Raw genomic sequence first — 26,908 nt, 5'->3', positions numbered from 1 at the left:
TCCACATTACTGCTGAGGGAAAACTGAGCACTGTACGTTTGTACAGTGTTATTTGGATACATTTCCTTAGTTAAACCAGCAGTGGCCAAAGAACTGGAGAATAGGAGGTATACATAAACCCCATCCATTGAGACCATGGCATCAAACATTTGTGAGGTGTTTTGTGTGTAATAAGTGTGCTTTTAATAGGAAATGCACCTAATTGAGTTCAATGATCCATTCAGAAAGAGTAAGTGGGTGAGATGACGTCTATTTTAAGTTGATCATTCTATGGGCCTCAAATAATGCTCTAGAGAGGGCAAACATTAGGCTATGATCATGGAAGAGGAAATAAAATGTCCCAGAAGACATGTAAGTGGTTTCGGTAATCGGTGCCTAACAAATCATTTTATAGTACCTACTACCTCCGCCCAGTACTTCTTTAATTTTTTCAGCACCGTAGGAGATGGATAAGAAATACTTGGTGGGTGCCACATCTATCACAATTAGGATTAGCGCTGAACCCAATTGCATGCAGGGTAAGCTGTCATCGTGGCCTCAGTTTGATCTGCGGTTACCATGGAGCTGCACATGTGGTTAGTTATGACACTAGCACAAGCAACTGTTAAAGCTTATAAATCATGGCCTGCTTGAATGTAACGGCTTTAGGAAACGGTTAAATCTATGAGCTTAGTTACACTATATACATTAGTTACCAGTGATGGCGAACCTTGGCACCCCAGATGTTTTTGAAACTACATTTCCCATGATGCTCCACTACACTGCAGAGTGCATGATCATCATGGGAAATGTAGCTCGAAAACATCTGGAGTGCTAAGGTTCGCCATCACTGCTCTAGGCAGTTATATCAACAGTTTGTTTTTCTTTTGGGATAATGATTTGACACAAGTGAATAAAAGCAAACATTGTGAGTACCCCTTTGCCTCAATCCTCTTAAGTCTCTTACACATGATTTGTTTTCACCAGACAAAGCCTTTTTTCACCAAGGGTTTACTTCCTCTTTAAGGTCTATTGTCATAGCTTGCTTGAATAAGCCGACAATAGAAGCTGGTTGGGTATATTACACAGCTGCACCAGATTCAGTGTTTCATCGTGTTTTAGCTAGAAAAAGAAAAATGCACACTACTACAGGTACAAATACCATACAAATCTTTGGTATCTCTGTGACCATCAGGAGAAGGAACCTTTTATTTTGGGGTGTTTTTTGTTAATAAAGATATCAGGAGATATACATTATTTACCACCAAATGAAAGCTCAATCTGTCCTGTCTAGCAGGGTAAGAGACCTGATCTTTTGGTTTACCAACACATGCAATTTCCTTCTCACCCACAGCCTGTAATGTTTGTGTGTATGCGTATATAATCTACCACTACTTTTTTCTTTTTTACTTATTAAGAATGTTAAAGCAAATTTAACAATGTACCTTACAGTGTATTTTCCTACTTTTTATAGGACGTTGTAGTCTCCTTCCTGTAGTGAACAATTCAGGGGCCATATGTAATTCCTGGAAGTTGGATCCACTAACCTTATGCTTTCCTTTGAAAGGGCATTTGCCCTATGACAAGGTAAGTGGCCGCTGACAATAATTTATAAAAATAAGTTGAGTGACATAATTTAACCATAGTTCCTTGGTCATTTGTAACACAAATTCAGCCAGCTTTTAAAATGTGCTGGCTTACAAAAGATAAAGGCTAGAGGATAACACGTATATATAGAAAAACAATCCTTTTATTAAAAATGTACCTAAAAACGTACAAAGTTTGACTACATGTCTAATAAAGGATTGTTTTGCTATATATACAGTGGGGAAAATATTTTTTTGATTCCTGCTGATTTTGTAAGTTTGCCCACTAACAAAAAAGGAAGGATTTATATTTTTTATCACAGGTGTTATTTGTTAATGATAGAGATTAAATATCAATCACAAATCAAGAACAAATTACAACATCAAATGTTATAAATTGAGTTGCAGTTCAGTGAGTAAAATAAGTAATTGTAGAAAGAAATGTTTGGACAGCCGCACTCGGTTGCCTTTTATTGATAAAAGTTATCAAACACCACACATCACAGCAAAGACAGGGGGCATACAGCTGACGTTTCGCACTACAATCAGTGCTTATTCAAACATTATTTCGTTTTGAGTAAAATAAGTATTTGATCCCCTACCAACCAACACTAATTCTTGCTCCCAAAGACTGGCTACAGTATTTGCTCATGTGGTACACAGATTGGTCCTGTAAATTAAAGAAGGTGCCCCTAACAACAACTCGTTGTGTATAAAGGACACCTGTCCACAGAATCTTTCTTCTATTCAATCCCTCAATCATGGGCAAGACCAAAGAGCTGTCAAAGCACGTCAGAGACGAGATTGTAGACCTGCACAGGGCAGTAATTGGCTATAAGACCATCAGCATGAAGCTTGGTAAGGAGGAGACAGCTGTTGGAGCAAATATTCGCAAATGGAAGAAATACAAAATAACCATTAATTGCTCTCGGTCTGGAGCTTCATGCAAGATTTTGCCTTATGGTGTAAAGGATGATTATGAGAAAAGTGAGAGATCAGCCAAGAACTACACGGAAGGAGCTTTTAAATGATCTCCAATGCAGTTGGGACCACAGTCACCAAACAAACCATTGGAAAATGCAATACACTGCCATGGATTTAAATCTTGCAGCGCCTTCAAGGTCCCCCTCCTCAAGCACAGGCTTGTCTGAAGTTTGCCAATGAACATCTAAATGATTCAGCAAAGGATTGGGAGGAAGTGCTGTGGTTAGATGAGACCAAAATTTAGCTATATTACATCAACTTGATTCAAATGCTGACTATGGCCCTAAGAACACCATCCCTAAAGTTGAGCATGAAGGTGGAAACATTATGATTTGGGGCTGTTTGGGACCAACATTGCCCCATTGAACGGGGCCATGTATTGTAAAATCTTGGCTGAGAACTTTCTTCCCTCAGCCAGAACACTAAAGATGGGTCATGGACAGGTATTCCAGCATGACAATGACCCAAAACATACTGCCAAGGTAACAAAGGTGTGGCTCAAGAAGAAGCGCATTAAGGTCATATAGTGACCAAGCCAGTGGCCAGACCTTAATCCTATAGAAAATGTATGAAGGGAGCTGAAACTTTGAGTTGCCAAGAAACCTTAGGGATTAAGCAGATCTGTAAAGATTAGGCCAAAAGTCTCTTGTGGCCATTGCTGGATTGAGAGGGGGCTCAGAAAAGCATTAGGGGTTCATGCATAGAAGGTAAAAATGCATTAGGGGAAAAAGCCCTGTGCCTTTACAACCACTTGAAGTGCTGTTGTATACATTGTCATTAGAAAGCGCCTGAGTAAAGGATCTGTTGACTTTTTTAAGTCAAACAAATTGTGTTCACGAAACAAGTTTCCCTTTTTAGGCTCGATATTGTGTTAGTGTGTCATGCTGAACAAGAAAATATAAGTTATTTTAAAGGTTGTATTCTAATTCTGTAAGTTAGCCATTTGTCTGCTTTTACCACCCATTAACATTACAATTTTCTGCCGCTTGGTATACATTTTGTATTACATTTTTCTTTCCCCACAGGACTTATTTGAGCCACAAACTGCACTGTTGAGATATGTGCTGGAGCAGCCCTATTCCCGGGATATGGTGTGCAACATGTTAGGACTGAATAAGGCGGTATGACAATACACCTAGATCTCTCTCTGCATATATTCCTCTATCCCTTACTTTTTTTATTTGCTATAGCAGACTGAACAAAACAGTTAAAATAGTAGTCCCTCTATATTTATTTTATTCTCTTACGGGACCCTTGGAATTCTATTCCCTTTTTTTTCCTTTTCTTTCTGGGACTTTGCCTGGGGATTTAGGTGGAATAAATAGTTGGAAAGACAACTTTTTGTTTGCATTGCTTTCCCCTTCCTATAAGGCCAGTCTCAAGAGAGCCCTTTGCCAGCCTAATGCACCACTAAATGACCACAAAATAATGCCATCTTTCTTCCCTAATTATTTTCTAACCAAGCACTAACTAAACCTAATGATGGAATCCCCTTCATACACCATTGGTGGGTATTCTCTGACTCTGGGCGTCTTGAGGCAGGCCTCATAGTCACTGTTTTGTCTTTTCTTTTTTTTCTTCCTTTATTTTTGTTCTGTCTTGTCCTGCCCATCCTCCAATGCTCTAGACCTTGAACATTGCTCAGGTATGTTCACAACCTTCTTCTTGTATTGTGACTAACAGTACTGGTGGCTGCTTTGTAGCCAGTATTCCCACCTAACATACACCCGGTCATGGTGAGGGCTTGAAATTGGCCAGGCTGCTACATGCCAATTCTTTATGTACAGGCAGACACCTTTTTAACATCCATTTACATGTACCGAACACTTACAAGATTCTGAAACATTCTGTAATTAATATAAATATATATAGATCATTTTTTTAGTTTTTTTGCAAAATATTTTTGGTTAGTGTCTGTATCAAACTCTGTATTGACAAACTTTGTGACAGGTCTACAGTACTGCCTGTCATCATTCTATCCTTCCTATTTTCCCTTTTACTTAATCTTTACCTATTTTGGTAGCTGGTTTTCTTGTGTCAGTTATTCTTTATTTTATTTATTTTTTTCAAATAACAATTTTTTTATTTATATAAAACAGGACACAATAAAATGCAGGCAGTAGAAGATAAAAGCAAACATTTATCCAGGAAAGTGATTATTTTTCATGCCCTCAATGGGCAGAAAGGGAGTTAAGCTTTCGGCCAATAGAGCCCAGTTCCGAGAACTGGCTTCTCCAACAGTCATGTCCATTTTAATTTTTTTAATCTTCTCAGCATAGTTTCATATTGCATAAATACAGATTTATTGGATTTTTTAGTTACGGTTCTTAACTAATCGAACGTGATGGCTCGTTCCGATATTTTTTTGTATTCTTTGCCGAGATTGGATTTAAAAAAAAAAAGCTGTGTGAAGCATTTTCTACAGTGCCTAATATTCCGGATGTGATAAGATCTGAAATATTATTTTAGTTCTTTTCAGAATTCATCCAAAGATAGGAGTCATTGTTTGATAAATTTAGCACTGGTGTGCTTGGAATATGTATATATTTAGTAAACCCCAAAATACCCTGGATTGTGGCCATATGTGCTTGGCACTCTATGAATCCAGGCATTTATTTTGGATAGAAGATGTGGGATCTACTAGCTTGGTTGAGCTTTAGTGTTGTATGTGTCCCCCGTTGAGCTGATAGCTGGATGTAAAAGCAGGTTTAAAGCATCCATCAGGTTTCTTTGGCTGTCTTTCCTGCTTTGGGAAGATTTCTATTTAGTAAGAAAAAGTCTTTGCCTACAGTTGGCCAGAAAAAAAACACTTCTGTATACCCCTATGATCCTAGTTTTAGCTTATTACAAATCCTCCTACATAAGTTGTACCTCTTTATCTTCATCTTTTCAATGTCCAGAATTTTGCCTGAGTGTTTAAAAAGCATGGGCGGGTAGCTGAAATTACACTCTAATGTCCTTAACCACTTCCTGCCCGGCCTATAGCAGAATGACGGCCGGTGGTTCAGTTATCCTGACTGGACATCATATGACGTCCAGCAAGATAACGGCTGCCACGCCACGACACACCGTTACGCCGATTTACCACGTGCTTAGCTGTGTCCAGTCACGGCTGATCATGATGTAAACAGGAAGAGCCATTGATCGGCTTTTCCTCACTTGCGTCTGACAGGGGGGGGTCTGTGCTGATTGTTTATCAGTGCAGCCCCCCCTCGGATGCCCGCCCAGGACCACCAGGAATAGCCATCCACACTGGACCACCAGGTATGCCCCCTAGACCACCAGGGAAATACCATTCTGTGTCCAGGCAGCTGCCAATCAGTGCCCATCCACAATGCCTGACAGTGCCACCAGGGATGCCTATCTGTGTCATGCATCAGTGCCACCCATAAGTACCCATAATTGCAGCCTTTCAGTGTCACCCATCAGTGCCCGTCAGTGAAGGAGCGAAACTTACTTATTTACAAAATGTTATAACAGAAACAAAACACTTTATTTTTTTTAATTTATTTTTTCGGTCTTTTTTTATTTTGTTTTGCAAAAAATAAAAACCGCAGAGGTGACCAAATACCACCGAAAGAAAGCTCCATTTGTGGGAACAAAATGATAACAATTTTGTTTGGGTACAGTGTAGCATGACCCCGCAACTGTCATTTAAACAGCGACAACGCTGAAAATTGGCTTGGGCAGGAAGGGGGTGTAAGTGCTTTGTATTGAAGTGGTTAAAGTGGTTGTAAAACTCGGACATAAAATATGAACAAAGCATATCCCTCTATAGTGTGTACTTGTCTCCCTCTGCTATCTGCATGAGCCACTTCTGACAAGTTTTCCTGACCTCATCAGACCAATGGTGGCACAAAAGGACCTCCAGCAAATTGAAAGCTACAGCTCTGTTCTTGTGTGCAGGGGAATGTGTCCCTTCAATCAGATCTTACTGGGCTCTGTAGAGTGTATCTTCAGCTACCCGCCCCTGCTTTCTGAACACCCTGGCATTGAATAGATGAAGAGAAGACCGCAGATAAAGAGGTACAACGTATGTAGGAGGATTTGTTTCATCTGCATTTAACCTGGGGCCAGTCACTTCACTTTTTCTCTTCTGGATTTTGGAATCCGGCCCCCTGATGATCTGCATGTGACTTTTTGAGGCTGTGGAAAAGTGTATACATAATTTCCACCTAGGCAAGAAACCAGGAAGTGCAGTCTCCAAGAAAGGGAAAAAATTATGAAAGTTCTTATTTTGTGTGAAAGAAGGGGGCAGGAGTGCAATGTGGAGGAACGAAGGTTTGCTTCAAGTTCTTGGTAAATAAAAAATAAAAAAAATGAACACAGGATTGAATAGGTGTACAGAAAATACTTTTACTGTCTAACAAAGGTAATACCTGGCTTGTTCTGCCTTCTGTATAAAAAGATTTTAAATTGGTATCCAATTTAGATGTAATAAAAAAAAAAAAAACATTTTAAAGAGAATATTTTACTGTTTGAAAGGGTGGCAGTTAAATCTGACATTTCTTAACTCCCAGCCTATTTAGTATTGCAGGGGCATTAAAGCTGACACTTTTTGCAGTGTTTTTTTGTAGTGGAACTAGTCTGTGCTCCGAAAATGATGGAATGACAGATTCCAGGAAAGACTTATAAGTGAAGAAGAGATGCAAGTTTTATAAGTGGATACCATTGACAGGCATTACAAAATTACTTTTCAGATAAAACTTAAAGGCTAACTAAAGCATTGGTCTGTAGTCAGTACCTACTGTATGTCAATAAAACAGTCTGTATATAAACTCTTGGTACATGCACTATGCCTATTTATGTAATTCCCATTAATGGGTGGATGCGCTGTGTACAACTGAAGGCAAAACTTTTTGAATTCAACACAAGTCCTTAGATTTTTCCTTCAAATTACTGAAAGTATTAACCTAACCTTTTAATCATTCCTCCTGGATGAACAGGACTAGTTAATTTCAAGCCCTAGAAAATAGGTTTTGCATGCTAGATAACATTGGCCTTTTAGTGTTGTGTTGTGCATTTTCTTACAAAATGTGTGTCTTGGATAATAGCTTTCCTGTGCTAGTTTTGCTCAAGTGTTGTCGTCCAAGGGGTCACAAGCAGTCTCCAGTCTACCTTTTAACATATGGAAATATATATATATATATATATATATATATATATATATATATATATATATATATATATATATATATATATATATATATATATATATATATATATATATATATATATAAAATCTATATCTCATGTTTATTTTTATTTTTTTAAAGAGAGATTTCCTGGTAATGTGTGTGGATTTATGATCATGATATGGTGCTGGTTTTGCCCTTTTCATGCTTCTAAGTGTGCCTCTACCAATGTGAACTGCAGCTGGCTCCAAATTCAGCAGATGGTAGACTGCGATGACGTGCCCTTGGCTTCCTTCTGATAGGCAGTAGTCCTGGGTGCTCTGTAGAGACTACATGTTACTCTTTGTCACGGCATGTTTTGTCAAAATATCGTCATGTCTTGCATCAATCAAGTTATTTTTGCTGGCAAAGAGCATGACGGGGTGATGTTGATCATACATACACATTTTAACGTGGCTTTCATTTTCCTCATCCCTTTTTTATGGCAAAAAAAACAAAACAAAACAAATGAAATGTGAGCTTGACCTGTGCTGCCGTAGGTGCACAGTGATCGGCGCAATTGTTGGATAGGTTCTTTCTAAACTCTTAATATTCCAATAGATTTCTGTTAAAACTTTGTATATATTTTTAAAATATATATACTTCACCCCCCATTTTGCCTGTGGAAAGGGAAGCTGCAGTTCCTTGTTTAGACCTCTGCTTCTTTTATTCATCTCTAATGCATAACAAAGTAAATTAAAGCTGAATTCTGATGACAGGGCATTGATTGTGGATCTGTGTTCAGTGTGTTATCTTCACTGTCTTTACACTGGTAATTTATAGATCTGTAGCCATGTTTGATCAAATTCTTGGCTCAAGAATGTTTTGTTTTGATATATACAGTATAATATAATCTGGTTGCACAGATTGTGTAGCTTAAACAGAAGATACATTAACAATTTGTATTGGTAACATAGAACTAGATCAAAAACTAAGATAAAATGTGTCTAAAGGAAGAACAAACAAAAAAATCTTATGTGGTATCATAGTTCTATCAGTGCCCCTGTCATGTTGGGTTCAGCTCATTTCTATCTGTACCTCATTCCATGCTTCTTGGCCTTTACTTTCCATCTTGCTATCTGTATTGTGTGTTATTTTATCTACTGGAGAGGAAGACTTCTGGAATACCGATTTCTGCTTTGCAGCACAAGCAGCGATGTCCTGTTCTGGAGGACCAACTGGTTGACCTGGTGGTCTATGCCATGGAGCGCTCTGAAACAGAGGAAAAGTTTGATGATGGTGGAACCAGCCAGCTGCTTTGGCAGCATCTTTCAAGCCAGCTAATATTCTTTGTGCTCTTTCAGTTTGCCAGTTTTCCACACATGGTCTTGTCCCTTCATCAAAAGGTATGGTGTGCGTTTTACAATGTCAACACTATATTTTAGTTTTAAAACAGATCTGTACAGAGCCCACTGTTACTAGTTGCAGTTGCTTGGCTGTCTTTGGCTTCATGACTTTGCTAGCTTTGTCCTTCCAAGGTCAGTGTCATACTTCTGGATCAGCGATGCAGAAAGTATTAAAGCCAGAGACAGAAAACGGCTAGCATTTTAGGTGGTAGGGAGCATGTTGTACTCGGATGTTTTCTTTAAAGGAAAGTTTTATAGTGATTTTGTACATAACCCCTGTATTTTATTTGGGTTTGGAATAAAAAAATACAATAAAAAAAAAAAAGTATAAATAATAAAATATATAAAGTATTGCTTTAGGCTCCTTTTTAAAAAATTTCAGGCTCCGGTTTCTTCAGTGTAAAACCTGTTCACAGAACTCAGTAACTCAAGCTGAATTTAACATGCATGCATGCATGCATGTATGGGTGGGTGAGAGCAGAGACTCATTGTACTGACTTATTTCTTCATTAGACGGCAAATGAAACAAAGCCTCAAAGCAACAAATCACTGCTGTGGTGTCTCTTTTGCTAACCCATAGAATTGTGGGTGTTTTTGTGATGTATGAAATGTTTATTTGATAAAATATATATAATTAGTGGAACCACTGCCTGGCTGCCAGATTAACCCTATTAGCACAATGGCACATACCTTCTCATAAAGTTTCCTGGCTTTGTTTGAACACCTCCACTATGCCTTATTATCTTCCTGGTCTGTTATGGTCTAGATTCTTGTGCCCTTCTAACCTGAAATTGCTCAATTCGGTTGTTACCCCATGCCTTCCTTTTATTGGTCTACAAACATATTTATCAGCTGTCCTCCCCATCCCTCCCCTAGCCTCTGTTGGTGTTGGATTTTGCCCCCTTAGACCTCTTGGGACAACAATCCACCCTCGCTCTCCTTGGATCCATACAGATCTCTCCAAATCAAACGTTTCTATTCAAATCCATACACACTTCATACTTCCAGGCTGTTTACTCCTTTGAGAAGTTTTGTACGGCAGACCCTAGGGGCCAGGGAGTCGTCTCATAATTATATTAATACATTAACGGTTTGTCTCTCTCTTTCTGAGATGTCCTCAACTATGTCTCTGTGGGAATCAAACCTGAATATATCCCTCTCTTCTGAAGCGTGGCTCGATATGCTAGCAAATCTTCGTAAAAACACGAAATCTGTATTGATCTGAGAGACCGTGATAAAATTGCACACTCGGTATATGATGCCTATTCGGCTACACCACTTTAACCCCTATGTTCCCTCTACCTGCTGGTGTGTATGTGTATAAATATTTTCTTAAAGCTGTAAACAATTGCACCCACTTTGGCAAAAGGTAGACTCGAAGACGACCTGGATAGCGGATATTTCCCTATTACTCGAACTCCTCAAATGTGTTTGCTCTATGTTTCCATCCCAGAAGTCCAACAATAATTCTTGAGATGCCTATTTTGCAGTACATGCTGTATTGTTATTGCAATTCCATTTATAAAACATTGGTAAACTAAAATACATTTTCTTTCAGCTTGCAGGTCGAGGTCTCATAAAGGGCAGAGATCATCTCATGTGGGTTCTGTTGCAGTTCATCTCTGGAAGCATACAAAAAAATGCTCTAGCAGACTTTCTTCCAGTTATGAAGTTGTTTGACCTCTTATACCCAGAAAAAGAAGTGAGTTGTGGTGTTTTACACAATTTATTACGTAACTAAGTTGCAGCTTTGTACTCATTCACATATTGGTTGAAAGGTGGGAGTTATGTATACAATATATTTGAAATACTTTTAATTTAAATCTCACCACTAAAAGTTATGGTATATTTGCAACACAGATAAAATTATTTAGAGGCATGTATAGTTATGTCAACAAAGGGATTTTAAAAGTAACTTTTGAGAGTATAGTTGGTTTAGTAGATGTATTTAGTACCAAAGTTACACAATCAAATAACATTTTGGTGAACTATAAAACAAACCAAAAAAAAGTGAGCACTGTCTCCAATCTAATCTAAAAACATGTTGCTATTTTTACTGGAATTTTTAATGGAAGGAGGCTCTGATAGAATTCAGTTATTCTATCAACTGCAAATGAATAGGTTTGGCTCTTGGCACCACTGTTATCTTTGGACATTCTGTCCAACAATCTCTAGAACCGACCATTTGGGAGTTTAATGTGGATCATTTGTTGCGTTCTAGCAATTTCTGACAAATTTTCACCAGCCTAATGCCAGAAATGTTCAATAGTAGGACAGTCTCATTATGGTACAGATTTGCCACTTCTTGACCACATTTATTGTGTTTATTGAAATCGGTTATTAATTGAAATTTAAGGATGATTTGTATACTCTGGAGTTGATTAGCAGATTACCTTCCTGTACGGTGCAAACAGTTAATTTTCAAGGACAGTTCATAAATAACTGGGTCACATCTAGTTGGGTAAAATGTTGCTCTGAACGGATGATTATTATAATTTTTTCTTTTCTTTTTTCTTTTTTAAATCATTACTCCTAAATAAATATGATGTTTGGTCAACTAAAATGGAAATATGTTGGTGGTTTGTGAGTTAGATAGTACCGTAGTTTGTATATTTGGCAGGTTTATTGTATTTTCCAAGATTTTCCTGAAATGATAGGTAATTCATTGTACAATGTAAGGTGGCACATTTTTAGGATTGTATTTAACCAGATGCTGTCAATTTGGGTGTAGTGGGGCAAATAAAATTTATTTTAAATTGTGGGGTGATTTCTGAAAGTCTAACCTGAGGATCTTGAGGAAAAAAAGTTTCAAAAAGTTGGTTATTTAGGATGAAGGAGTTTCAGGGTAAAGTGCCTTGGTATTGAATACAAGTCCTAAATAAGTCGTCAGTCTCTCTCCATTAACATTTAGTGTAAACAAATCTCACCAGTATTTTAACACACATACTCTACAGTTATTTTTAAACTTTTTGATATTTGCAAGGTGTGTTTTTGACACTTATACTACTGACTGTATAAAATATAAGTATTATAACTTTGTATTAATCTTTAAATACACTATTGTCTTGTACTGGAAAATGGTAAACCCTAAAGCCTCATTCACGCTAGCTAAAAATGTGCCAGATGTAGCAAGAATCCAGCAAATTTTATATTTGTTGCACACTATACTGCCATTATTTTGCAAGTATTTTCTTTTCAATCATTAAACTTTCACCCAATAACCTTTTTGAATGTATGTTATAATTAGACATGTTTTTGCGTTTGCTTCCTATCAAGTAACCTCACCTCAGAATATGTACCATATATACTCGAGTATAAGCCAAGTTTTTCAGCCCTTTTTTTAAGGTTGAAAATACCCCCCCCCCCCCCCCTCGGCTTACATGAGTCAGTGTACCAGAAATGCTTGACAGGCTGTGGGCGTCCATTGTTTAAAAGTCGCGGTCTCCTCCTGGTCCCTTCCGTGATGGGCATTTCCCAGCAGACACAGTTCCGCCTATCACGGATGTTCTCTCATCCTCGGACTCAGTTTCCCAGCAGATATTGTGTTCAGTGTTCCACCAATCACGGACGTCCTATTGTACGAAAATGAAAGGACGTCCGTGATTGGCGGAACACTGAACACAGTGTCTGCTGGGAAACTGAGTCAGAGGATGAGAGAACGTCCGTGATAGGCAGAACTGTGTCTGCTGGGAAACGCCTATCACGGAAGGGACCAGGAGGAGACCGGGACTTTTAAACAATGAATGGACGCCCTCGGCCTGTCAAGAATTTCAGGTACACTGACTTGGGCACAGTGAAGCTGCAAACGGGCATTGTTGACCCTCTTTTACGCTTACAGTAGCTGCTGCATTCTCACCCTAGGCTTATACTCGAGTCAATATGTTTTCCCATTTTTTTTGTGGTAAAATTAGGCACCTCCGCTTATACTTCATGTGACGAACGCGGGTGTCAGATCCCCGCCCTCCATGCTAACTTGTGACAAAGCGCATGCCGACCTCACACCACGCTGTTACTAACAATGCCACTCTCAGTTGCGCCCAGCACAGAGATTTTCCAGCTTGCGGGACCACAATCTAAGTGCTAGCAGCCTGAGAGCGATTGTTACTGGGCTAATGACACTATTAACCCCTTAACTGCCACCACCCACCGACATTTGATAAGGAAGCGTCAGTACTCCCGTTAATTAGCAATACCAATTATGATTTTAGAATAAGCGTCTGCAGCACACACTGTCGCCACAGACAGATCTGCTCAGAGACCTTACTCTACAACAGTAGCGCTCTTCAAGAGGCAGAGGTTCGTTTATAGCTTGTATTAAGAGTTTTAGAGACAAGGTTAACACTTTAATACATAAGGTTTATTCTGAAAAGGGCAAAGTTGGTGCACTAAAACGTTACAGAAAAATATGTTTTAAAGAGAACGACAATATACAGCCACAAAGAAATAAGGTAGCATTGGAGAAGAATACTTCCAATTAATGATCAGAGTTCGATCGATGAACTGGGTAATCGGTTCTCAATCTTGGCAGATGTTCCTGCTTGGATGGAAAAAGGAGAACCTCTATTGACTTGGCATCTCCTCTTTTCTGTCAGATCAAAAGGGGCGTTGACACGACCAGTGACCAATTGTCTGGTCATCTTGGTTAAGGGTTGGTTACTGGGAGGGGTCCACATTCATGCCCATATCCCAGGTCACTTTGTGATCCATTTTCATATCTCTGCAGCTCTAAAGTTTACAGACTAACAATATCCATTTTATTGTTCAGCATGATATTTTCTTTAAGAAAAGTCCAAACATGACAAGTTTGCCATTGTTTTACCTAGGATGATTAAATGGGGCCAGGGGCCTTCCATATATTAGATCATATTCATGTCTGGGCTTGAAACGTTACAAATTATCTGAGGAAACTAAATATGTCCCTTGTTTGGCTGTGCTATGATTTAGTTGTAAGTTATGAAACATGCTTAACTTTCATACTTATTCCACAGTTTAAGCTTTTATGAGTACTAAGGCATTTACGACCAGGGTCTGCTGAGGTGAGAGGGTGACCGTTTTACGACGGGCCAGGAACCCTGCCAGGTGACCTTATCTAACCTAGCTTGGTTCTGCTTGTCTGAGATAACAACTCTTTTGAAGTATAAAGCCTATGAATTCCTGAGAATAAGGGAGGAGGGAGTGAGTCAATTTCTACTGCTACAGCTATTCGTGTCTAGTGCGTGATATTGTTACACTCGGGTCGGCTTATACTCTAGTACATAGGTGGCAAACACAAGGCCCGCGGGCCGAATGCGGCCCTCCAGGCCATTTCATGTGGCCCTTACACCTCTCCTGCAGCTGCAGCCCTCCTCTGGTCCTCCTCAACCCTTACTTTCTGCTTTTAAGCAATACATCCAGCTTCTTCACAGCAGCAGCATATGGAAAGGGGGGGGGGTGCACTGTGATGTAAGGGAGAGTGGGGAACTCAACCTCTGATGGTGGGTTAGCTCTTGGCATCTAATGTAAGGAGAGAGGATGCGCTGGACAACTAATCTTACAGATACAACCGGCCCTTTTGAGGGCAATCATAATGCTGATGTGGCCCACGATGAAATTGAGTTTGACACCCCTGCTCTAGTATATACGGTATATGTTAATAAATAAACACAGGGGGCTGGTTTATGAATACCTGAGTACAATAAAAACTAGCACAATGTTGGAGTTGTGCATATAGGCTAATCCTAATTCTTGTTTAATATTTCTGTAATAAGGAAGCTTAAATTTGATTGATTTGCTATTGGTACTATTGCTCAAATATTTTATTTTTACTGTGGTCCTAGTACCTATTTTTCTAAGTGATAATGATGCCTCAGTGTCCATCTAAATTCTTGTTAAATTTTATCTTTTTTCCAATTGTTTGGAATTGATGTAGTTTTTGACAAACAAATATTGAACCGTGTACTTTGTGCTTACCTATGTTCTGTTTTTTCAGTGTATTCCAGTGCCAGATATCACCAAACCTCAGTCTACTCATTCCTTTGCAATGACCTGTATCTGGATCCATCTGAACAGGAAAGCTCAAAATGACAACTCCAAACTCCAGATTCCTATTCCTCATTCACTAAAACTACACCACGAGTATGTCACTATCTTTTATTACATTCTTTCACTACTGCAGTCCAAGCATTCTAAAATTCTATTTGCAAAAAGAGAACCGCACATTTGTGTAAAAAACAAAAAAAATTATCCCTCCCAGTGAATATAATTCTATGTCTGCATATTTAATACATCGTTTATTGCTGGACTAATTTATAATGTACCCACTTTTTTTTGTTTTCTTAATAGTGTCATATTTTGCATCTTACAGGTTTTTGCAGCAGAGTTTAAGAAACAAGAGTTTACAAATGAATGATTATAAAATTGCATTGCTATGTAATGCTTATTCAACCAATTCTGAGTGTTTCACATTACCCATGGGAGTGCTTGTTGAAACTATTTATGGCAATGGAAATGTGAAGATATCGCTGCCTGGAACCAACTGTATAGCGTCTGGGTCAACTACACCTCTTCCAATGAACTTGCTGGATTCACTTACAGTTCATGCAAAGATGAGGTATTCATCTGACATTTTATACTACAGAATGTGACAGGGAATAGATTTGTAACAGCTTTTTGTTGAAAGTAAGCTTTGGGATACTAATGCACAAACATTAAAGCGGGGTTCACCCTATTAAAAAAAAAAAAAAAAATTTATTCTAGCATTACATTCAGCATCGTAGCGCGAGCTACAGTATGCCGGTCTTACATTTTTTATCCCCGTACTCACTGTGCTATTCCACATTGAAGATTCCGGGGAATGGGCGTTCCTATGGTGAGAGAAGGTGATTGACGGCCGGCCCTGGCACGTCACGCTTCTCCGGAAATAGCCGAAATAGGCTTGGCTCTTCACGGCGCCTGCGCATAGCCTGTGCGCAGGCGCCGTGAAGAGCCGAGACCTACTCCGGCTGTCTTCGGGGAGCGTGACGTGCCAGAGCCAGCCGTCAATCATCCTCCCTCTCCATAGGCACGCCCATTCCCCGCGGGAGTCGGAATCTTCAATGTGCAATAGCACAGTGAGTACGGGGATAAAAAATGTAAGACTGGCATACTGTAGCTCGCGCTACGATGCCGAATGTAATGCTAGAATGATGTTAAGGAGGGTGAACCACCGCTTTAAGAGGAGCTGATCTTTAAAAGCTTGCAGTGTTGAAAGGCATACTAAGTGAGACATTGCAAAAATTGTTACGGTTAACTTGTGTTACGGTTAACTAGAATGATGTTAAGGAGGGTGAACCACCGCTTTAAGAGGAGCTGATCTTTAAAAGCTTGCAGTGTTGAAAGGCATACTAAGTGAGACATTGCAAAAATTGTTACGGTTAACTTGTCACAGTTGAAAGTAAGCACTGTGTTCTTTCCATGGTCAATGTGTGTAATTATTCAGCACACGACAATGTAGTAATATCACATTGTAACACATCAAAACACTGAAAGATTTGTCAGAAACAAATGACATGGTTTCATTTGTAAATTACGGTTTCCATGCTTGGTTTATTTGAAACTAGGAAGAATGGAAATGAGGGAGTTGTCATTGCTGATTTAGGATTTACAGATCATTGCTTCTAGACTTATCCCGATTTAGGTTTCAGTGCTTACTAAGTTACTTTCCAGGAACACGCATGCAGTCTGTGAAGTCTGAACTGTCTTTGTGGATATTTCGTTTAAGTCAGACTTTGGTACTGAAATAAAAAAACAAGATGACCAGTTGACAGCTTGCATCTTTTAAATCCAAGTCAACCATGACATCTTCATTACTTCTATCGGCACAAGTAGCTTTAATCATCAGCTGAGGCTGCTTTTACTTGCCAACCAGTCGGGCTGGTTGGGGTATGCGGAGGCCGGACTACCTTTTTTTCTGTTTTGCGTTTTGCATTATGCTATCAGTCTGGACTGACCTTTCCTCAGCCTGCGCCCTCACTGGTCTGCGGCATCCAACTAACCAGACAGCCTGAGCGGGGAAAGAAATTTAGCTTTAATAATCGGCTACTCGGTTTAATAACGTTGGCATCCTCTGATTACATTTCATTTATTTAAGTTGGTCTTGAATACATCAATTTGAAATTGTTTCAGCGTCTGGATCTTTTATGTACTGGTACCTAAGAGAGCTTCTGTGAGTGTACATAAAATGTCATAATTAACTTTATTTTCGTAGGTCACACAATATTCTAAAAGTCTGCTATAAAACATATAGTGTGCTTAACCACTTGAAGTATTTACCTCCTTAATTTTCAATACGGCACTGCGTCGCTTTAACTGATAATTGCGTGGTCGTGCGACACTGTACCCAAACAAAATGTTTCCCAACAAATAGAGCTTTCTTTTGGTGGTATTTGATCACCTCCTGCGGTTTATATTGTTTGCGCTCTAAACAAAAAAATAACAATTTTGAAAAAAAAAATGTACTTTCTGCTATGATACATATCCCCCCCCCCCCCCAAATATATATTCCTGGGAAAGCCTCAGCTCTCGTGCAGATCGCTGGATCAGGCTTGGGTAAGTATTGTGGGGTGGGCTGAGGGGACAGCTGCATACTGAAGGTTTTTTACCTTCATGCATAGAATGCTTGAAGGTTAAAAAAAAAACTTTAGCCTTTACAACCACTTCAAGAGAGACGCTTCTTCTGAGAAATGATGGTGGTGTACTAAAAATATCCAATTATCAAAGTCTTACAAAATAAATTTCTATATATAATATGAAAAGCTATGAACTGATTCCCTCCTGCCGAGCTTGTGTGTTCTCCCAGCGAGGGAGGAGTAAACAGCAAGAAAGTAAACATAGCTTTAAACTTGGTAATCCTTTATATTGCATCAATACAGGCCCAATACAAACCCACCGTATGGTGTTGCCTCTGAAAATGTTTAAACCATACAAGACTATTATTCAAACAAATAATTATAAAACATTTGCAGACCAGGTGAAAACAATATGTTGTCCAAGATGGCGTAGATTTCCTTGATAGTGTCTTGGTTTTGAGCCTGAGACACTTTTGGCAAATTTTTGGGACCATTCACATTTATACAGTGTACAGTGCTATAAATATGCATTGATTACTGTATAAATGTGACTGACAGGGAAGGGGTTAACCACTAGGGGGCGGGGGAGGGCTTAAATGTGTATCCTGGGTGTGTTCTAACTGTGTGTGGAGGGGAGGTGACCGATCTGTGTCCCTATGTACAAGGGACACAGATCGGTCTCCTCTCTCTCTGACAGGAGGTGGAGCTCTGTGTTTACACACAGAGCTCCACGTCCCCGCTCAGTTACTGGGCAATCGCGGGGTGCCCGGCTGTCATCGCGGCCGCCGGGCACACGCACTGTGTTCCCAGTGACACGGCGGCGAGCGCGCCCTAGAGGCTTTAAATGACAGGACGTCATATGACGTCCTGTCAGAACAATGGAGCATTCCGCCCGCCGTGTCAAGTAGTTAAAGAAAAGTGCTCAGATTGGTAAGACTGAGGTCTTATTTATTCTGCCGACAGAGGTCCCTTCCCTCTTTTTTTGGGATTTTGGTATATTGCTTTGCTACAAAAACTGATGTGCTCCTGGAAGGAGGAGGGGTTATATAGGGAGTGAACTTCCTTTAATTGGGTTTACCAGTCAACACCTGAAGGTGGCCTATAACCCATTAAGTAATTACTTAGGGCTTTGTGTCCCATGATGTACTCCAAGAAAGGATTTTACAGGTAAGCTGTAAAAAAAATCCTATTTTTTCTTAGAAAAAAAATAAACACAAATATGTATCCATGCACTCTGTGGCAAGTGAAATATCCCTCCAGTCCCATTCGGATCTCATATGTTTGTCTTTTTTTATTAACATGCATTTCCTATTCTACGTTTCTCTTCAGCCTCATTCACAGCATTGCCACCAGAGTAATTAAACTGGCACATACGAAGTCTAGTCAAGCATTGGCTCCTGCACTTGTAGAAACTTACAGTCGCTTGTTGGTCTATATGGAAATTGAGTCACTTGGCATCAAAGGATTCATAAGTAAGAAACTTTATATGATTCTAAAAATAGATGGCAGTACTGAAAAGTGTATCGACCCTAACAATGAACCTTTTTCTCTTTTTGCTTAATGAATATTTAATTGTGTGTTTTTTTTTTTTTTTTTTTATCTGTTAAGTGGGAAAAAAAACACTATTGCTCTTGTCAGAAATTTTAGCGGCCCATAGATGGATTGAAATGTGGCTAGTTCAGCAGGGACTAGATGGCTTTTGATCCATGTTTGTGGGCATTGTGGTTGTACTGAAGCGGCTCTACCGATCGACTTCTGTACAACTGCCCTGCTGGAAAGCTTCCTCTCCATAGCCTGCAGAGCTGGTCTGTGTGTTCTAACAGTGGGGAAGTCTCCCTGCTGTATGAATGCAATGATTTAGCAGGAGTGGATAAGTGGATGGGGAAATCTGGTCAACCCTATATGACTGGGGCATCCCATTCCAGAACAAAATTGCTGAGCAATCTCATCCAGTCACAGGGAGCTTTGTATTCTATAACTAAATGCAAGGATTACTCTGATTGGCTGAAGAGAATTGGGTAAATGACGACATGAACGCTGCATCAGCCAATCGGAGGAATCTGTATTCAGTCATTGAATAAAAAACGCTCCCCATGACTGGCTAAGCGGCGCTCAGCCCAACTAGTTTTTTCCAGAGTGGGACAGAAATCCCCATGTCTTTTGCCAAGACACAGCACTATATGTAGCTGAGGCTAAATACAGTGCACCCAGTAAGCACACTTGTTAGTGCAGAAAATTATTTGTTTGGTCTAAACATATTATTATTTAAAGGGAAGTTCAATGTGAAGACGGTAAATTCGAAGCTTAAATTGATTTACGTTGCTTGTTTGTGTTTTAAATGGGGAAACTTTTTTTTTCTTTTTTTTGTAAAAGAGCTATATTTTCTGTGTTCTACTTTAACATTAGTTTGTTTACCCAGGTCAACTTCTACCCACTGTGTTCAAGTCTCATTCTTGGGGAATTCTTCACACATTACTGGAAATGTTCAGTTATCGAATGCACCATATTCAGCCCCATTACCGGGTGCAGCTTTTAAGTCATCTGCATTCATTGGCTGGCGTACCACAGACCAATCAGAATCAACTTCACCTCTGGTTAGTATTCCAAACCTAACCTCACACAGCACAAATCTCTGTAAAACTTATTTTAAAAGTGTTGTAGTTTGTATTAAATAAAGAACTAGCTCTCAAGACCAATGGACAGCTTAAGCGCCTGTGTCTGCAGACTTTTAATGGGATATGCATTTATACATAAAGCAGGTCAAATGCATGCCAGAAGGAGTTCAAGTACACCTGTCATGAATTCTGAATGATTTCAGAAGCATGTCAAACTGATGCCATAAACTCAAGCTCAAAGCTTGTTGACATAGGCCCTAAATATGTCATGGGAGAAACTGCCATTGCTAACCTACAGTACAGTCCTAATTGTACAGGACACAGGCTGGATATTCATTGTTCTGGGGTTATAGGCTGGTACTTTCAAATGTTTGGACACTGGCAAAGCTTTGCCAGACACGTTCTCTTGGGCATATCCCTATAACCTTACCCCACTCTTGAAAGCTCAGTTTTTCTTTGCTAGTGTCCGAATGTGATGGAGCTCTTCTTCCTTACAGAGAAATCATTTTCTTTGCAAGTTTATTATTTTACTTCAGATTTTTTAAGCGACTCTTCGATCAAGTCTTCACTGAAGCAGGTAATTCCACCACCCAGGTGTAATTCGGGTAAATGCAGGATACATTTCAGTAATCCCCGGAATTCCGTGAGAAATCAAAATGAGACACAAGGAAGCATTTGAGTGTTCATTAGATCTCTAAAGTGTATTCTCTCCCTTGGCTTATATACAGAAGAAAAATAGGATGGGCTGCATATTATTGCATATGTCTGTAAATATCAAACAAACTCAGTATTTTCTTATCAAGATTTAAACCAGCTGAATTTAGTTTTAACAATGGCTAAAAGATGACTTTGCTTATACAATCGGGCTATTCCATGAATTTAACCACAATGACTTCGCAGTGGCAGGGTGTGACTCTATGCAAACTGTTAGCTAAGTATGTCAAAACACATATTGAAAAGTTAATTTCTACTTAAAAATAAAGTCCGTTATTTATACATTCTATTACATTCACTGTCTTCTAACTCAATAGTAGGGAGCAGATCAGTGCAGTTTTGGTAAAACCTTGAGAGCTGTATTTGGACTCTGTGGGGTTTGCCTGTAATGTTGCTTCGGGTGCTCACCATGGCACCTTAATGCAACACATGTAGTCAACGACAGGCTGCTATACAGGACCAGGACTGTGGTCCATCCCTATGGAACCCAGATCCTGAAAACCCATCTGAGGGAATGAATGTGTGAGGAAAAGGGTGCTACCTTATCAATATCCCAAAGCTGTGTTATCAAAATATAACTTTTCTAAATAATATAAAACCATAAATAAAAAACAATAATGGCATGAAAAAATGAATACAAATTATGAATAGTGTATACCCAAAAGAAAAAATGCCCTATTAATAGTGACAAAAAATGTAAATCAGAAGATGTAGTGAAATATTACAACTATTTAGTTCTGTATATAAATCGTCCAATAATTAAAACTCCAACACTGTTGTGTTTGTCAAATATGGTGCTACAATATTCCAAAAAACATTGCTCCACCCAAAGTGTGCATATCCATCCAAAATCCATTGTGCTCACCAAAAACATTCTCTTCAATCGATTAACTAAAAAGACTAGTAAAGTGTAAGATGCAGCAGCTGTTTCAAATCTGGAGATTAAAAGTTACTGGTGATTCACAAAAAACAAACTCTGTAACCAAAACCATGCTTGCTGATAACATGTATCATAGATGTCAAAGGATACATTTTAATTGCAAGTGTTTAAAAAAAAACAAAAAACATGTGAAAGTGCACGTAAAGTAAGTCCTATGACAATTGTGAAGAATTTGTTTTCCAAGAAACACGTTCTTGCCATGTAAATACCACAGATGGTGACTTGATATTCAAAGTGTTCCCAAACATAACGCCTTGTGGAAATAAAGTGAAGATCCTCACTCACTGAATGTAGTTGACCCTCAATGCCATATGATAAGAGGTCAAATGAGCTTAAACAGTCTCAGCGACCCGAGGAACCATTAACCGACTCCAATCGTTCCCTCCTTACTGCATTCCCTAAATCTCGTGGTAATCTTTTGTTGCTGTGAAGGTACAGCGGTTTGTTTCACTGGGCTGATTGCATACTGATTCTGAATGGGAGGGTCTGGTTCATTATAATCACCCTGGTGTGTTGTGCGGTGTACATTCCAGAAACCAAGCTGAACTCTACAGCTCCTAAGAGTGTGCGTCTCAAGCCTCTCTTCTTTATATTTCACGCATGCGCACGTCATCGGGAAATGAAGCTGACACCATTTTCTCGAAGCCTAATATACTATCAGACAATTTCTAATTGGTCAAATTATCTAATGATAAAACCCACTGCTTTCTCTCCTCCACAACACTAAGGCTCATGCACACAGGGCGCTAGAAAAAACGAGCTGCAAAGTCACTAATAATGCCAGGAAAAAGCTGCTGTAAAAACGTGTTTAGTAGCTTTTTTGTATTTTATAAATGCACGTTTAGCCGCACTAGCTTTTAGCAGTGTTTCTCTGCCTTTATTCAAAATCAATGGTTCCCTATGAGAGCCCATTGATTTGAATAGAATTCGCACCAGAAATCGTATCATGCTGAGCCGACTTGCAGTGCGACTTGTGCACTGAGGATCTTGTAGAACGGTGTGGGATCCCTCCAAGATTCATACCAGACCCTTCCGTTTAGTATTGATTTTAAGGGGAACCACCACGCCAAAAAAACGGCATGGGAGGTCCCCCCAAAATCCATGCTTTGGGGCGCCCCCCCCCCCCCCCCCCAAAGCTCGGGTCCCCACCCCCAAAGCACCTTGTCCTCATAATTTTGTTTTGTTCATTTTCTTTTTTAATTGCATTGGTTTTTATTTATGGTTTTATATTTAGGAATATTATATATTGATTACACAGCTTTGTGATGTTGATAAAGTAGCGCCCTTTTCCTTACAAATTAATTGCTATTGGTGTTTCACTAATATTAGAAGCAGCACCTTTTTGGAATAAAATTCCTTACTGCTTATTAGTTGGTGCTGTTCCCCTTTTTCTTTTTATTTACCCTCTGAGGGAATGCCCACCATAGCTGGCGAAGCCTGGATCCTGATTGGGACCAGCAACATGGACAGGGCCAATACCGTGGCCTTTATTATTTATCGGTTTCCAAACTAGTCCTCATTCTACATCAAAACTGTAAGGAAGCCAGGAAGTTTGTTTTGAAATGTATTCACTTGTGTAGTGTTAAACTTTTACAGCTTGGTGGTAAAAATTCCACCATTAAGGGTGTAGTCTCAGGAGAATGACTTGGGTGTTGCATCACACCACAGGTCGCACCATTACCACCTCTTCTGCCTAGAACCCTTTTTTAAGGCACAGTCTTCTATCTTTTTGCCATGATGACTTACACTACAGGACAGTCTACACCTGTGATGCTGGATACTCCTTTACGGACACATTTACCCCATTTTGACATCCAACACCGTGAACACACCAAATGGGACATAATAGCAAAAACCAGGCACAAGGGTTAATTTTATTTATTTTTTTCACCGGAGATGAACCCTGTGGAATAGGCCCTGTGGATATACTCTGTGTAACACCAGTCTGCATCTAATTCTAGCACTATCTCCAGAACAATTGGCCTACCTGACTAAGGCAGACTTTGTCAGTTGCTTTGAAAACAGAGTTTTAATTGGGTCATCACTGTGCAGAGCACACATTCCCAAGCTTTCTCTGCCTCTGCTGTCTCTGCTGGAATTGGAAAGTGAAATGCCTCCCCTAGAGGAGTCTGACATTGAGGGAAATGAAATTGACCCAGAGGCAGTGTTGGAAAAGCCTGCAGAAGATTTCGGTCCCTCAGCTTCTGATGTGATGGCTTCACCCAATATGCTTGCCATTGTAGATATGCTTACTTCTACTGTGTACGAATGCCTCAGCATGATTTTCCTTGGGTACCAAGAGACCTGTTTAAGTCTGCAATGACATTCCTAAAATAAACACGGTTTGTTCAGTCTCAAACAGACATCTTACTATACCTATAGAAATGTTCCTTCATTTAAAGAATCTGCTGGCTTTAGAGATGCTTTTAAAAGCTTTCTTTAACCACTTCACCCGGGTGGACAACATATGACACCCTGGGAATGAAGTGGTTATACCAGGATGATGCAACTTGATCACTTCTGCAGACAATAGAAGGTAGTCCCCCGAAACCCCCTCCCCGCTGCCAGTTGGAGTGGTCCCAGGCTCTCCCTGATCGGATGGGGGAGTCCGGAGCCGCCACAACTGAAAGATATGGCTACCTTGCACAGTGAAGGAGAAATGGACAAAGTTCTTCCTTTTCTGTTGCCCCAGAGAATGGAAGCGACAAAGATTTCATGACTTCTGGTTTTGTTTTTTTGTTTACCTTCCCATTAATGGCCAGGGAAGCAGCCAATTGGACTGATATGTTACTGATTGGCTGCATTGGAGGCCAGAGGAGAGATCTGGGTTCTAATAGACCCCAGAGCTCTCCATAAAGAGGACCTATATTGGCACATGCTGTCACAGGGAACGTTGTTCATCCCTTTTGATCGCAATACAGGTGTGTGTTTTTTTTTTTTTTTTAAAGGCACAGTGTAAAGAAGTTTTAAATTAAATGAATAAAAATATATTTAAAGCTCCCCTGCGCAAATGCAAACGCAAGTGCTGCATGCATATGTAAGCAGTGTTTGTACCACACTGAGGTATCGTTGTGAATGTTAGAATGAGAGCAGTAATTTTAGCTCCAGACCTCCTGTGTAACTCTAAACTGGTAAAGGCGTTGAAGTGTCACCTATGGTATTGTAGTTTGGTGCCTCTTCTTCATTACATGGAGACATCCCAGGGTCCATGAATATGCAGCCTGTGTCCTGTACTGTACAATTTAAAATAAGATTAATTTTTACTAGCCTGTACAGTGCAGGACTTGGGCCACCCTCCCATCTGGTCCTATGTTAATCTTCATTGCCTGCAAAAACTGAAGTCTCATGGAGTGGGGTAGGGTTATTGGGTTGGATTACACCCGGGGGGTGTCCAGCAAAACGTTACTAGTGTCATTCACATGAAAGTACCAGCCTTTAACCTAGATGTCTAAATTTCCAGCCTGCGTCTTGTACTGTGCTCTAAGATATGGAATTTACAGGTAAGTCAACAGTTCCTTTTTCCATATTGCTCTCATCACTGTGGTTAAAAATGTCAATTTGACCCCAGCTTAAGTGACTCAAAATTTGAGCAAGTTGTCGGGGTAACGGCTAGGCAATAGTATTTTCAGATGATGGGCAATGGCGGCCACCTGAAAATTCTCTTGACCGCTATAGTTTATGCTGTTCTATGAAATTTACTGTAATGAAGGATTAGTTGTCTCCTAAAAGAATATATCGTTTTATCATAATAAACTTCCTGAAATAAGCAGAGTGTATGGGGATTAATTGAATGGAGTTGTTTCCTTGGTGTCCTAAAACACATATGTTACCCTGAGCTCTGCTGTAAAAACTGACTTTTTTATTTCTTAATACTTGAAGTATTTTTTGTGTTGGCACAGCATTTATTGTCAAATTTAACAATATTCAACATTTGCTGCTAATGGTTTGTTGAATCTATCAACTTTTTATTCTCTTCTCTGTTTTTGTTTCAAGTGTGGAGAGCACAGCTCTGAGACTAATCACCGCCCTGGGCAGCTCGGAGGTGCAGCCGCAGTTTACTCGATTCCTGAATGATCCCAAAACTGTTTTATCGGCAGAATCTGAGGAACTGAACAGAGCTCTCATTTTGACGCTGGCAAGAGCCACTCATGTCACCGGTACGGTTATTTTTATAAGTGAATATCTTGCTCTTCCTCTAGTAGCTATACCCCTGAACTAGGCACTTCTGCTTCTAGGCCAAAAGGTGAACTAGGGAAAAAAAAAAAAATTAATTCCCACACTTGGGCACTACTTTTTAAATGCATTTTTACATAGACAGCACCCCTATGGACTTTATTAAAAGCTCTCCACAAAATATGCTGCAGTTTGTGTCGAGAGCCATAAATGTATGTATTTGTGAGCCAAAAAAATGAAAATCGTATGGTGCTGGTTTTGCTTGTAACTTTATTTCTATTCATTTTAGCAACACAAAATATCTCTCAAACTGACATTTACACATGTGTGTAACATTTGAAACCAGTATTAGTGTATTAGTATACTCAAGAGTGAATGTTTACCATGAAATATGGATAAGTTGTTGAAAATACGCTTCCACGTCACAGATTGGCACCAAGTGAGTGAGAAACATGTAAAGCGCAACACATGTGAACTGAATCGCCTCTGGGCGCTGTATCCATTTCATGGGCAAGGAACCCCTTGAACTCAGAAGAGATGGGTTTTGATCTTTCTCCTGAAGACCAAGTGGTCCGGCTCTAGTCTGATGTTGGTTGGTAGTGCATTCCACAGCCGAGGTCCCTGGGCTGCAAATCTTCGATCTCCTTTGGACATGTATCTCGCTTTGGGTATATGGACAAGGTTTTGATTGGCGGATCTCAGAATGCGATTGGGGTTATGGGCTTTTATTTTTTCGCATAGATATTGGGGGGCTTTGCCTTGAATACACTTATGCATTAGGCAGAGTGCCTTGAAAGTGATTCTGTCTTTTA

The 26,908-nt window shown here is 39.7% G+C and overlaps 1 protein-coding gene across 2 annotated transcripts in view; it reads left to right on the top strand.

Moving 5' to 3' along the window:
* Positions 1-26,908, top strand: part of MED23 (mediator complex subunit 23) — a 96,270-nt gene that overhangs the window by 27,226 nt on the left and 42,136 nt on the right. The window contains exons 9-18 of one of the 2 annotated variants that reach the window (XM_040350437.1): positions 1,454-1,566; positions 3,575-3,670; positions 4,177-4,194; positions 8,869-9,069; positions 10,628-10,771; positions 15,038-15,183; positions 15,413-15,658; positions 18,984-19,126; positions 20,074-20,248; positions 25,917-26,080. In XM_040350437.1, coding sequence (XP_040206371.1) covers positions 1,454-1,566; positions 3,575-3,670; positions 4,177-4,194; positions 8,869-9,069; positions 10,628-10,771; positions 15,038-15,183; positions 15,413-15,658; positions 18,984-19,126; positions 20,074-20,248; positions 25,917-26,080 — 1,446 coding nt within the window. The remainder of the gene's footprint in view (positions 1-1,453; positions 1,567-3,574; positions 3,671-4,176; positions 4,195-8,868; positions 9,070-10,627; positions 10,772-15,037; positions 15,184-15,412; positions 15,659-18,983; positions 19,127-20,073; positions 20,249-25,916; positions 26,081-26,908) is intronic. The other variant, XM_040350438.1, reaches the window with a different exon arrangement.

This window comes from Rana temporaria, chromosome 4, assembly GCF_905171775.1.
Source record: "Rana temporaria chromosome 4, aRanTem1.1, whole genome shotgun sequence".
NCBI classification, from domain to species: Eukaryota; Metazoa; Chordata; class Amphibia; order Anura; family Ranidae; genus Rana; species Rana temporaria.
Note: the sequence above shows the minus strand (reverse complement) of the source record. Positions and strands in the feature narration are given on the sequence as shown.